Here is a 14,823-nt window from a genome sequence, read left to right on the forward strand (position 1 = left end):
GCTAGCTTGAGTTTGGAGCAGTCACACCTAAAGGCTAAAGACTTTCTCTCTTTCCCCTACTTGCTCAACTGTGACTTGCCACTAGGGGGCTGGTGAGCAGGGGCCTGACTTGGAGCTACAGCTCTAAGTTGCCACTACAGGGCTGGGGAGCCAGGACAAGCTTCTATCCCCGCTCTGGAGGCAGTGCCAGATTTAGGTATAAGCTAAATAAGCTTCAGTTTAGGGCCTCACATTATAAGGGACCTCTAAACCAGCTCCCAGGCCGTAAAGGGTCAGCTGCCAGCCACAAACCGCAGCCCCACAGAGCCAGTCAGAAAGGCTGCAATTCCTTTTGCAAGACCCGTAGCAGCCGTGGTTGAGGTCTGGGTCCACCTAGGGGCTGAAAGTATCTGTACTTGTGTTCCAGCCAGAAATTCCAGCCGCAGGGCTCTGCATGGCGGTCTGAGTTTGCTGGGCTGCAGCCGCTTCCAATCCACAGTTTGCTGGGCCACAGCATAGAAAGGTTGGGAACCCATAGTTCAGGGACCCAGCATGTCATAATCTGGCCCTGTCTGGGAGGAAGGTGTGAGAGATGGGTTGGGGAGAGGGCAAGCCTGGAACATGAAAGCTGGGGGGTGGAGAGTTAGTGGAATGGGGGTGGGTAATGAAATGTGAGGTAGAAAGTAAACGGCAGTATGGGAAGCGTGGTAAAATAAAAGAAGTCATACACTGAAGAATAAAATAAATTAAGTAAAAAAGAATTTAAAAAACAATAAAGAGGAAGTAAATTAAAGGCCTCATGTTTTAATAAATTGGGATTTGGAATTGGGATGCGGGGGATGCTGTCATGCTTCCCAGGATGGCTGGGAGATGGAAGTGGTGAGGGAAGAAGCTTTTGGAGGTACTCCTGCCCCTGTCCCAGGAAAGAAGCCCAGCTCATGAGGGCCTTGACCCCCTCCCTTACTTTGACCCCCTCCTGCTGTCCCGGATATCACTTCTGGACCTGTCCATGTCCAAAAACCTGGCTGGCTGGCATGTGCTCTGCAAGCTATTTACAGAGATGCACCTTTGAGCAGAAAGCATTTGAATGTGAGCAGCAAAGATATAACTCTCTGTAATCTTAAAAGTTTGATCACGTAAAAGAAATATTTGCCAAAAATGAGCAAAATAATCTTAATCAAGTCTACAGAAGTCTAAAATGGAAAAACAAACAAGAAACTATAAATTGGATGCTTATCTTGCTAGGATCCTATGACCCCAGCTGACTTCCTGCCCTTCGGGCGGGGGGCTGGACTCGATGATCTTCCAAGGTCCCTTCCAGCCCTAATGTCTATGAAATCTATGAAACACGGTTTAAAAGAGTTTGCAAAAAACAGTTGAGTGAAGAATTCAAACTGAATTACCTTGGCCATGAAGCAAATGGGGAATTTGATAAGTTTTGCAGAAATGCTAAATAATATTCCATTAAGGCCTTAAAATTGAGATTTTTTCCAATACACAGGGATGATCCAGCATAATCTGCAGGAAAAAAAATGTGTTATGTCAATACGCTCAGCAAAGAATCTGTAACTCTCCCAGAGGTCATTTGACTAGATTCTCACTGGATTTATATCCAGCTGGAGTTGAATCGAAAGAGAAATGACAACATTCTACAATTTTTCCCAGAGAAATTCATGAAGTATATGTTAGTAAAGGATTTAGATACCAAGAAGGACAAGCTAGAGAATCTCCCAACACATTTTTCATTCAGAGTGATCCTTTCAGTCTAGTTCCAACAAATTGTCTGAGACAACTGTCTCATCAAGGAAGCTCTAACAGCAAGATCAAGCTGTGAGGGCTTGTTGAAATTAGTGAAACAAAGGTGCCCATAATGTTTAAAGCAGCCTCTATTGCTCTGGGAACTTTTGTCCTGAGAAATACACAGAGAACCAGGAGATGCAGAGACTTTGTTTCTCACCTGACTGGCCTCTTCTGAAGCCTTTTGCCTCATTCACAAATTGAGCTATGCCACACATTGTCCTGACAACTGTTGTTACATCCTTCCAGTGTGGGTTCTCCTCAAAACCAAACCATATTTCTTCAAGTGTACGAATAACTCTGAAAGGATCAAGGACCCAAAAAGCAGGTATTTTATCATAGATCAGACCAGTAATTTTCTAAATAAAAACATGGGGTCCACATGCAGCTGCTGCCTTGTCTATTTGCAGCTAAATCTTCCAGTTCCTTTACTTATGTGGGGAGTCCTATTGATTTCAAAGTAAGCAGGGCTCTTGACTAGGTACTTCTTCCCTTAATATCAGTGGCAAAATGCTCCCCAATGGCAACATAAGCAGAGTTGCACTGCATGCAGCTTTGGCTACTAGTGCTACATATGTGGTCAAGTAGAGCAAAAGCTCCATGAATTCATTAAAAAAAATAGAATTGACAAGAAGCTTAAAGTCCAAAAGTAACATCCTGCAAATCTTCCAAATACCTATTTTGTATTAATAATTCACTGCTTACTCAAAACAATAGCAAACTTTCCTAGATGCCCTGCACAAAAACTGTACTTTGAGTTTATATGCTGCCTTCACTGGCTCTACCATGCTACTCAAGTGCTATTCCCAGGGGTGTTTTATCATCCCTCCAGCTACTGCTCAAAAAAGAGAAGCAAACAAAGCAGTCCTGTCATGTTCAAATTCACTTAGAAATAGGTCAGGGAGAAAAATCCACTTTTGACCAACAGGGGGAAAAAAGGACCCAAAACCCTGGGATGATAAAAAAAATAGAAACTAAATTATCTAACCTTTAATATGGTTATACAAGCCACACTCTTGGTTCTACTCTTGCATAAATTAATGCCATTTTTGGCTGCAGCTTGGATGGGAGATGATTCAAGCCTACTGGCAGGTCTGAAAACAAACCAAGCTTACTATATACAGTGACTTCATGCCACAAAACTTGTGCACAAGGTTAGTCATGTTCATAAATGTAATCCCACAAGTGTAATCACATGTGAGATGCTGTTGTTGTAACTGCATCACTGTAGGCCTGAACTCTAAGAAAGTGCCTGAAAGCATCTGCCGACTGTAAATCTAACTTTACATTAACCGCATTGTGCCTATGATTTATTTTTGAGGGGAAATACAACAACATTTCATTATATTTAAGAAAATTTTATTGCTACCAGGCTTAGTGTGCTTATCTTATTTACACAGGTTTCACTTTGGCTTAACTCCTTTGACTTCACTGAAATTACTCCTCAATTTAGAATGGGGTCAGGGAGGAAGCAAAATCAGGCCCCTTACATCTAAAAGCCATTTGTGATGCTTACAATGAGAGGAGCAGCTGCTCCTGACAAGAGCTGAAATAGACATCCTCTCCAGATGGTGCCTTTGTGCTCAGCAGCTGATTAATTTTACAGTAAGAAGCACTATTTTCAGCGAGCTGCTGTTCTATTTCTTGCCATCCCAAAAACTCTTCCATTATTGAATCTGGCAGGCTCTGTTGTCCATGAATTACTTTCTGCAGAAGTAAGACCTTTGGGGGAAAAAAGGCAACAATTTATAAACAGCAAAAGGAAAGAGTCTTTGATACTTGGGTCCTCTCTCTTAGACTAATATAACTCTATTGACTCCACTGGAATTATTCCTGATTTAGGTAGGTTTAGTCAAGATGAGAAAGAGAACCTCAAGTCCTTTTGTTTTTCTGGGAGTAGCATAGGCAAACTGGCACCTATACACAAAATACACATCTGGTCAGTATATGTATTGCCATAAGTTTCTTTTAACTGGTTTGATTTACTGCAGTGCCATACTATTCAAAGTCACTGGCACAGTTAGTTTAATTCTGTGATAACCATTCAGTTAAGTTACTTTGGGTGTTAAATGTATTAAAAAAAAGACGCATACAAAAATACTTACAGATTCCTTTATTGACTGGATTTGACTGCTTAACTTAAAAGCCTCATTTGAATTGTTGTAATGGCACACAAATCTTGCTAGAACATCTATGACTTCAGAGTTTGGAGGAAGATGAAGGGCCTTCTCAAATACTGTAAGCAAATCCTCGCATATATAGGAAGCATTACTCATCAATGTCTAAAATGTAATTAATATACTGTCAAAATGTAATGTGTGAAAAAATGGACTTAAATTCACTCTGAGAGACCATTTCCACATTAAGGAATATAAACACTAGAGTGAATAAACACAAACCAACCATAAAAAGCAGTATGGTGACCCAGTTTATTTGACACACACAACGTTATTTATTGTTTTTTAAATACGACTTACCTGCTTTAACTCCCAAAAGAGTGTTTCAATGTCCAGATACACTAGTCCATCTTGAAGAAAGGGGAGCGCTTTTTCCAAGTGATGTAAAAATTCTGTAAAACATGCATCCTTTATTTCTTTTTTTCTGAGGTACAGAAAATACTTGGGACACCAAATTATTTGGTTTGGTCTGAATGGAAGAACTAGCTTCTGGACAATTAGACCACAAAGAATATGGTTCAGTCTACATGTAATACCTATCAATAGGCTCTCAGTTGTTTTTGGGTACAGAGGTGAGACCAGTCCTTTTACCCAAAGGCTTGTGTACCACTGCCCTCTGCACTCAAAGTGCACAGTGCTTGTCTAGCATCCACAGTGGAAGAATCCTCACCAGAACAGGTGGAAAGGGAATGAGTCCAAGAGTCATCCCCCTAACTCTTGCCAGCACTACTGTCCCTGTGAGCAAGGATACCCACATCCTCCTCTTTAAGGGTGTGATATCCATGCTTCCTTGGTGCTCTGTAAAGCACCATGCACAATGCCTGCACAGACAATATAACTCCTCCACCTCTATGCCACCTACAGTTTTAGATCTGCATTTCCCAGGGGTCCTCTAACAAGGAGTAATTTTGGTCCTATGATCACCCATGCTGTTCAGAAATTGATCCAGCATTTTGCAAAGGGAGGTGTGGTAGCAGTGGACTGGCTGCCCCCTCTCCCCTCTGGGACAGGCAGACCATGCCACTGGAGGGATTTTAAGTCCTCAAAGCAGGTAAGAATTCCTCACCCCACCCCCTTTCACCTCTCCACTCAAAGGCACATCCTTTCCCTCCCCACCCTATGTCCCCTTTCCCTGACCTGCCGCTGACATTGTCCTGGGGGTGAAGGGACCTCCAGAACTCCTTCCGCAAGGCTGCACAAAGCCAGGCTTGACCCATGATAATAGCAGCAGCAAAAAGAGGGTAGCCATGTTCCCGCCCTGGCCATGCCTGCTTCTGGTCAGGTATGGAATACCCAAGGGTACAAGGCAGGAGACAGAACTTATCTGCCTCCACCACTGCTGCTGCTGCTGCTGTCCCAGGCAGAGCCCGGCCCCTGCAGTGGTGGGCTGGAGCAGCCCTGGAGCTCCTCTCACCCCACCCCCAGGACAGCAAGGACTGTGGCAGCAGCAGGGAGGGGAGGGAAGAATAGAAGGGAAAAGGAGGGGAAGAGAGCAGAGGGGACATGCCTCTGAGAATGGAGAGGAAAGGAGAAGAAAGAATTTTTACCTTCTTTAGTAACTTGAAATCCCCAGCTTCTGCTCCCACTGTATAGTCAGAAAGAAGGGGTGGGGGGAGTGACTGAGCCACTGAACCACTCTGAATCCATCCCTGTCCATGTGTTCACGATACATAGTCAATACAACCAGTTATCCAATTGTAGCAAAAGCCCCAGTCTTTCTTTTTTTCTTTTAAAATGCATTCCCTCCCCTTCCCCAACCATTTCTGACTTTTTCTCTCCCTCTCTATTCCCTATAGGTAAGTATAAGTGCACTAAGACATAGGATAAGCTTCAGCATTTTATTTTGGTAGCAAGTTGTATTTGTTTTGTTTTTCCTCCTTCTTTATATTGTTTAATTATGACATTTATATTGATTTTTACTGGCCTATATTACTGTTTTACTGATACTATATGATTTAGGCCTATATATGTAAGTTAGCATAAGTCATGTCAAGTTTCCATTTTGTTTGTCAAGTCTGCATCTTGTCCCCATGCCCTGTTGTGTAAGTATGTTGTAACCTATGACTCATACCTACCCTTCCTATGTAATTTGGTTCCTGAATGAATGGGGATAAATGAGGGTGCTTGAGAGACAATGGCAGTAGGTCTAAAAATAGCTCTTTCTGAATGACTGAGCCATCAAAACCAATACTTGGACCAATGACCCAGCCCTTGGAACCACCCTCAGCATTCAAGAAACAGAAGATGAGGCAACCCACCCTTGAGCTAAGGCTGCACATGCTCAGTAAGAACACCTGGAACCCTCTGGAACAGGACTGACATTGCCTGGACAGGCCCTCCCCATTGGAGATCAGAGGTAGTCTGCCCCATAAAAAGGGGTAGTGAAGACTAACTCCTTGGGACACCTTCTCCATCTGGACCAGCGCCATGCCACGCCACCTATCCAACCAGAGGCCCTGCCGGTGACCCACCTCTGGACAACACCTACTGTACCCCTTTCCAGCCTGGATAGGTAGCTATCACACCCCACCCTCTCTTCAACCAAGGACTTGCTTCTCTTCCCTACCTGAACTCCAACCCTTCCACTGAGTCTCTTTCTCCTGCTGCCATTGTGAGTGTATGAGTTTGTGTGAGTGTGTACCAATAACTTCATAGGGCTGTGTAGTGTGTCTGTTTAATAAAACTGTTGTTTTAAAACCCTGAGTTGGGTTTTTGTCCGTCTCCTGACTGTTTCTTCCTTGCCACCACTTATCTGCCCCCAACCTCCCAGCTGTCTGCCTCAGTTTCCAGCCCCAAGCTCCCAGCTGTCTGCCTCTCTCTCTTTCCTTGCTGTCTCTTCTTTGCCACTGGGCTTTTTCCCTTGCACCAGTGACCTTGAGTAACACTGGGGCCACATGACCTTAAGTAACCCTTAGCCTCAATTCCTCAGCCAGCTTCTGTCTAGTCTACCAGTTCTAATCCCAGTTCTGGCAACTTTCACTCCTTACACTTTCTCTCTCACCTTAACCTTCCCTCAGGTATCCCAAGTACCCCAAACACACACATACATACCATACCATCCAAGTTAGGAACTCACCCATGTGTATGCGTAGATAGGTGATTAGTGTGTGAATTGGTGAATATACATATATGACATTGTGTGCATGATATCGGAGTTCGCGATCCATGTATGTGTACTGCGTGTGTGGGTATTGACATCTGACTTGTGTAGTTTTCAGTGTGTATAGTGTGTATGTGCCTAGACTGGTAATTCTGGATGTGTGCGTGCGCCTGAGTTGGTAGTGTGTGGGTATAGGCACCTAGTGTGTGTGTGTGTGTGTATATGTACCCAACTGATTTGAGTGCGTGTGTGTTCAATTGTACACCACGCCCTCCTGCCTAACAGCATGATATTGAGATCCTGAGCATTGGCCTGACCCCACAGGGCAACACAATAAGGAAGAGACATGACAAATTAGGTTGTGCTTACACCCATCCCTAATCAGATCCATTCCCAGGTCTACACTTCTGCACACGGGCCCTTAAACCAGGGTTCTGCTTCCATTACAGATATGGGCCAGCCACAAATCTTGAAACTAGACGTAGAACTAAATGCAAAACTTCAAGAAATTTAACGGTTACTTGGAGCTGGAAATCTGGTTCAGGTCAATCTTTGTAAAAGATTACATTTATTTTATAAAATTAAAATGGTTATCATTTTCATCAATTAAATCTTTGAGGGTAGGGGAAGAAAAGTAGGCATCATCAGACAGGCATCAGTTCACCAAAAGGAAAGCAGATTACCAAAGGAGCTGTAGGGCGACTTATTTGCTGAACCTATGGAGTAGAAAAACATCATGCATTGTGTTTTACCATCACTTAACGGAACAAAATTTGACAAACACTGGAGACATGGTACATATCTGAAACATGGTATATGCATTATATAGTCTCAATGCTTTCCCAGTATGCTATCGATCAAGGCTACAGCAGTCATTTGGGAACTTGCAACTAGTAACCACAGAATATTTTTACCTTTAGTGAAATATAAATTCTGAGTTACTATATTCCTCATAGCTCCATCTACCAGAATCAGCCTCTTCATAACAGGCCATTGAGGCAAATTTTCAGTCAGAGTCTGTAGTTTCTCCACATGCAGAATACTGTAGACAAAAGAATGAGGATTTTTCTGTAGGTTTTTTTTGTATCAGCAACAAAACATGGGTTCCTACAAAATTACCTTACATTTGTTGTACATTCACAATATCACTTGCTTTATTATTTGTTATACCAACAGTATGGAAGAGTCACAGCTTCCTGTTGTGAAAAGCTGCATTCAAAATATGTTGCTCAATTTCTGAACAGTTTAACCCAGAGGCTTCCTACTGGCAATAACCAATCCTACAAAACTCTCCCTGTATATGCAGGAATAAGAACTCTTCCCCTCAGCATCCAAGCGTTCACTAACTAGCATCCCAGGCTGGAAGACAGACTTGGTCATGTGGGCAACCGTGTGTTTAACTTATTTTTAATACTTATGTACCAGAAGAATAAAAGTGTTACTGTTACATGAAACTGTCCTTATTTTAAGCGTTCCAGGAAACAAATTTTTAACAAAATGAACTGTTATTCCTCATAAAATTTCGTAATTTCCCAGACAACAACACTTTGTATATGCAAGTCCCAAAGAAGCAAAAGCAAGCTACTCAATGGCTAGTGCCAGTAGGCTGAAACCAAGATTTGTACATCCAGCCAAGGCTGTGTTCCTCACTTTTCCATATACTGACTTTAATAATGCTTTGGCATTTTTAAGTATTCTACAAACAAATTAGTTGTAGAATTTTACAAAACAAGAAAAAAAAAGGAGTAGAATTTTGGTAGCAACATTTGCATTCCAAGGACACTATCACAGATAGGACTGCAACACATCCTTCTGGATTTTCATCTTCTCTTTTGTCCATATACTACAGTTCTTCTTGGGCAAGTCTTAAGTTTTTCAGCCTCCTCCACAAAGCATGTGCAACACAATTTACCACTTTATTATGGTTGTAGCCTGTGCAGTATGTTTCTAGACTTTATCTAGAATAAGTAGCATTGCTCCTATTTTACAGAGGAGGATAATGGAGCCCCTAAACTCTCCATTTCTCACAGATAACTTAGAGCAATTGCTCAGTTTTATTTTAAATTGTGTCTTGAATTAGAATTCCTAAAATTAAAGAGCAATCAATTCTTTCCAGGCTTCTGTTTGCACTTGAGTTGGGCATTTGGGGAAATGAATGCATCTCTAAAGCATCAACCGGATGGATTTCTACTAGCCCAGTGACTGACTGCTAAAACGATAATTGTAATACATTAGAAGAATAAGAAAGCTTTAGCTATAAAAGAAGCATCAAACAGGCCTCCTGATGACATCTTAATATAAAATTGCTTACATTTGGATTAGAAGATAATAAACCAGGCAATTTAAACCCAATAAGGAATTTGTGTTGGAAACTTTCATAAGAACAAGTTCATGAAAGATAGGGGGGGAACCTGTAATAGCTGCATAGCCTTGGGAGCCCTTTTTGAAATTACATATATAGGCCTTGGACACGCTTTGAATTTGTACTGTTATACATGACCTTTTAGCACTACAGAAAGCTAGCGTGCATACCTCAGGCTGTCTGTAACTCCAAGATGACAGATCCACACAGAGCCGTCCCTAGGGGTGTGCGGGGCCCAGGGCATATCAACCTGTGCAGGGCAGGGGCATGATGAACGGAGCAGGAGGGGTGGGAAGCAACCAGAGCATGAAGCCAATGGTAAATGGCAGCTGCAGCAGAAACTGTACAGCACTATCCACAGGGCCCCCCCAAAGCCAGGACCTTAGGCTACACCTCTTCTTGCCATAGTGAATGAGCAGAGAGCTGCTGCTGCTGCCGCTGCCTGTGCAGTTGTGACATAAGGAGGGCTGTGGCATAAGGAGGGTTGCTGCTCCAGGACACAGGACTGCAACCACAGCACTGTGCTGCCCATGGAAGTGTAGCAAGGGGTAAAGAGAGATACCACTCTGGGACCTGGGACCCAGAGCAGCCAAAGATAGTTTGCCCCCTCCCCTGCCAGGGAAGGGGGACAAGTCTGCCTGGTCCTCTTTTCCTAGCAGAGGAGAGGGCAGGCTGCTAGTGATCGGACACACTGACAGACACCCCTAGAGTGGGAGGAGAAAAGAAACAGCGCTTTATCAGCCCTTGGCTGGAGAGCATAATTGCAGTGCTCCAGCTGGGAGCTCTGAATATGTGGACATCTTCATAGTACTCTATTTTTGTAGCACCAGAAAAATGAACACGTGGCCAAAGCCATATATGTGTATATGTAGATGTGCCATTATAGTTATTACTCTAATCTCAAGTTTATGCAGCTGCTTATTTGATTACTAACTCATGTTTGCATGACAAGGACTGGTATGTGAATGAACTGATGAAGTCTTAGAGCATTTTTCTTCAAACAGAAAGACCCAAACTTACAAGTTGTGCTTTGTTTAGAGGAACCACAAGAGACTGAGAACACTAACAGATGTGCAGCTCACTTCACAGAAAGTGCCATGAGTTACAGCAAACCCCCTGATCCCCATTTGGTTGGTGGGGTGGGGAAAGGTTGGGGGGAGGGGGGAAAAAATTGAGCTCCACTTTGAAGCCAATCCAGTGGTGAAAGGCTTATTGTTTATAGCTTCTCTCCCCTAGCCCTGCTCCCTGCTCTGGTGCTGTCTTCAGGATGGGAGGGAGGAGAAGGCAGGGAAGGGAGCTCCAGTCTGGGGTTTGCCCAGCCTGTGCTGGAAGTGAGGGGCAGGGGGAGCAGGTGGATTGCAACCCCTCCCTACCACCCCGTCCCAAGGTAGGGGACTCCAATCCACTCCTCCCCACAACCACCTCTAGGCACAGGCTGGGCAAACCCCAGATTGGAGCGCCCTCCCATCCTGAAAACAGCACCTGGGGTAGGCCTGAGCTGATGCAGCCTAGCCCTGTTCACACGCAGAGACAAACAGAAGTTAATGAAGGTGTGGCAGAAGGCCACCTCTGTTTCTTCCCAAAAACTCTGCTCTGTGACAATTTGGTTAGATAGGCCCTACAGACACCTTACCCTATCTCTTTAGGTAACCTGAACTGGATACATTCCTGAGGGAGGGGGAAACCCACTCCCTCTGCCTACATGACTGGCATCACATACCTGGGTGAGGGGCTTGGACTCCCTGGGGAGCTAGGGACTGCCAGTCTGCCCAGCAATTAGTGATGCATTTCAAAGTGGTTGGCTGACAGCCAACAGGTGCTAGCCTCCATTGGACCAGGTAAATGAGGTCATAAGGGTTAGATAAGTTAAGGACTGCACAGGAGGTGGGAGGCAGCAGCCATGAGGAAGACTCAGAGAGAAAAGAGCTGGACCATCTGAAACTTGCTCTCTCTCTCAAAACTTATGATTAAGGAACTGCCTGCCTCCAGAGGGAATCTCCACCTGCCTCTGGATGATACTTGTGAGTAAGCCACCTGACACCTAACTAGATATATAGCTTGCAGTAACTCTGATGCATGATCAAAGGCTACCCAGCCATGCCAGGGTTTGCTCTATGGGATTTCTCTGATATTGCTCTACCCTGTACCTTATTCCAGCCCTACCCCTTGTAACCGATAAAGTTCTCCTTTGTACCTAGCATAGGAGACTTATTGGGTGTGGGTCTAGATTATGCCTTGGGGTCCCCTTGGTTCAGCTGACTAAGGGAGACCACTACTTGTGCTTTCAAGAGAAACACCTCCAAGTGCCTGAAGTTAGTCAAGTACCCCCGAGGGCTACTAGTCCTGTGTTTACCAGGGTGCACGGAACCAGAATAAAGCCAGCCCTGGACGGTGGCAGTTTTTACCCCAGGCTAGCGGGTGTGCTTCAGGAAGGGGGATGGCCAGACATGAGGCACCCCCAGGGAGGCACTTGGAGCCTGGAAGGTGGTTGGGTGCAGTACGGTGGGTGGCTCAACACAGGAGCACCCCCTAGTGGCCCACCACAGAAGGCACTCCACTTTGGAGCACCTTCATCTGAAACTTCATTAAATGAGGATTAATTTGTTGCATGATTAGGCACTTTTAAAGTGCTCTGCAGCAATGCACTACTGTCAGGCCATGGCTGTAGAGCACTTTCAGGGGGCTAATTGCATGACAAATATCACTTCTGTGATCACCCTGACACATAAGAGATACATGCAGGTAATGGTGGGAAGGGCATGTCACTAATGAATTATACAAATAAATACCACAAATATATAGGAACAAAATCAGGAAAGGAAAGCCAATAAACGATTTGTAATTGGCAAGGACTATTAATGACAACCAGAGGGGGTATTCTACAAATATGGCCCTTTAACACAGCCTCATAAGATAGGGAAATGTAGACATAATCAGCTAAAATACCTCCAACAAAGTGTGAATATCAATGGATCATGTCAAATGAACAAGGGGGTTTTAAGTGGAGTGTGGTTTAACTTTTTTATAAATGATTTAGATGCAGAAAGAGAGAGCATTGAGCCCAGTTTTGAGTTTTGGATACTGCATATTAAGCAGCACATAGTGAAACAGAGACAATCCAGAGGAGAAAGAGAAAGACGATGAAGGGGTTGGAAAGCAAACTGTGGTAAGGAAAGGCTGAAGGACGTAGTTTAGTTTGTAGAACAGGAGAGTAGAGCAGACATAACAGTAGCTTTCAAATATCTGAAAGGCTGACATAAAGATGACAGAGAAGCATTTGCTTTTCCTTGCTGCACAGGACAGGATACATGGAAATGGGTTTAAACTACAGCAACACAAGTTTGGAGTAAATCTCAGGAAACTGATGTGAGAACTGTAGGACAAGGGCACAGGCTGCCCAGGGAAGTCATGGAATCCCCTCCCCTGAAGCTTTCCAAGGCAAGGCTCAATCTGTGCACTTTACATACATTACTGACAATTCAGGCCCCACTTCAGCAAAAGACTTCACCGCACCTTTAAGTCTTTTTCTAAATCTTTGCCTAGAGGTCCACTTTGAATCCCAAGGACTTTCTTTTTCTCAGCAGGGGGAGGGCATTTTTAATATTTTCATGGCATATTATATTTCTGAGTTAAAAATTTAAAAGTAACATGGGGAAAAAAAGAAAAACCACCCTCTTGACACTTCCAAAAATACCCAAACAAACAAAATCAGTGCTTAATGATTAAATGAAATGCTAAATTGAATATTCAAGCTAATCACAGCTTTATAGGGTGAATGTCAGAATGACTTCCTCTGTCTCGTGCTTTGAGTCACATCACTGAATGATGCACAGAACAAACATAGAAACATTAGAGGAATTCAGAAAAAACTATTTTCCTTTTAGAACGCATCTTTAAATTCAAGGGTCCTCTCTCTAGTGCATTCACTCTTTCATATTCTCTAAGGTCCTTTTACAGCTTCCATAGCTGTTGTATGCAAGTGTGTCACAGTATTTAAGGGGTGTACTTGGTAGCCGTGTTGTTCTGATACAAAAAGACATATAAAAAACTAGAACTCTTGGTTCCAAAACGATACCTTTTATTAGACCAACTGGAAAATGGCAATAAAATTGTCCTTTTCTGCAAGCTTTCAGGATCGAAGTCCCTTTGTTAAGCTCTGGGAAATGTGTAGATGGTAAAAGATGGTAAAAAGTCCCCATAGGTAGGGGGAAAATAAAGTTTATTTCCTACCTATGGGGACTTTTTACTATCTTGTACCATCCACACTTTTCCCAGAGCCTGACAAAGGGACTTTGATCCTGAAAGCTTGCAGAAAAGGACAATTTTCTTGCCATTTTCCAGTTGGTCTAATAAAAGGTATCATTTTAGAACCAAGAGTTCCAGTTTTTTGTATGTCTCACAGTATTTAATGCATTTATCTTTCCCATACCCAGATGAGGAAGGCAGTCCTGTTCACCCAATATTACAGCTAGGGAAAACTCAGCACCTCTTTAAGCCCTCACAATCCTTGCCAAATCCTTTCAATATTCACTAGTGAACACCCCCAATTGCCTCATGTTCAGCTTTTGTATGGCACAGCACTGCTGCCATCTTGTGAGGGCAGAGGAACTCAGCAACCGTTCTCAAACCTGAGAATCCAGGATCCTCTAACTCGGAGTTCCTCCCTTCGCCAAGTGCCATTGGAGGATGTGGTCTTGTAGACATGCCCAGAATGTGCCTAACACACCTGTAGGAATAAACTTTGTACAAGACAATGCAGCCACTTTGTCCTGATGGTGTTGAGAGATGATGACCTTCTTTTACAAAATAGATCAGTGGTTGGAGCACTCACTGAGGATGTGGAAGGCCTGAATTTAAGGCCCCTCTCTATCTGAGGGGACTTAAACCAGCCTTCTCTACCTTCCAGGGGAGCACCCCCACTGCCAGGCCATGGGTGAAGGAATTTCCCACCTAACATTTTCAAGCTGTGCTACTTTGTTAAGCAAGAGTTCGGGCCAAGTTCATTATTTCTAATCTCTCTACTCCAGATTTTACAGAAATCCTACAATGTCCAGTCAATATCCTGAACCTCTCTCTAGCTCCCTGCCAAGTACCTCTCCCTATATTTCACTCCTTCCCTCTACTGTCCACACATTTACCTATCAGAATATCCAGTCTACTCTGTGACCCATGGACTTCCTCCACCACAAAGCTGTTCTCTCTCTGTCTTTGCAGCCTCTCTAGGGCTGAACCTTTTTAAGCCCCTTACCTGTTTAAACCCTATGCTTACAAAACGTAGGCTCTTACATTTTGTGCTATATATCTATTCCCTTTCCCCACTCCCTTTAACTCTATCAAGGAATTGCAAATTTCTTCATAGAGGAAATACCGTCTAACTAGGATATCGTATTTCCTTTTCTCACCTCCCA

The 14,823-nt window shown here is 43.6% G+C and overlaps 1 protein-coding gene across 1 annotated transcript in view; it reads right to left on the bottom strand.

Moving 5' to 3' along the window:
* Window positions 1-14,823, bottom strand: part of ABCA13 (ATP binding cassette subfamily A member 13) — a 377,080-nt gene that overhangs the window by 303,500 nt on the left and 58,757 nt on the right. The window contains 6 exon segments of the mRNA XM_090049781.1: window positions 1,383-1,497; window positions 1,937-2,076; window positions 3,293-3,498; window positions 3,882-4,058; window positions 4,254-4,345; window positions 7,968-8,095. Coding sequence (XP_089905907.1) covers window positions 1,383-1,497; window positions 1,937-2,076; window positions 3,293-3,498; window positions 3,882-4,058; window positions 4,254-4,345; window positions 7,968-8,095 — 858 coding nt within the window.

The sequence above is a fragment of the Crocodylus siamensis genome, chromosome 5 (genome assembly GCF_052110815.1).
Source record: "Crocodylus siamensis isolate JL-2025a chromosome 5, ASM5211081v1, whole genome shotgun sequence".
NCBI classification, from domain to species: domain Eukaryota; kingdom Metazoa; phylum Chordata; order Crocodylia; family Crocodylidae; genus Crocodylus; species Crocodylus siamensis.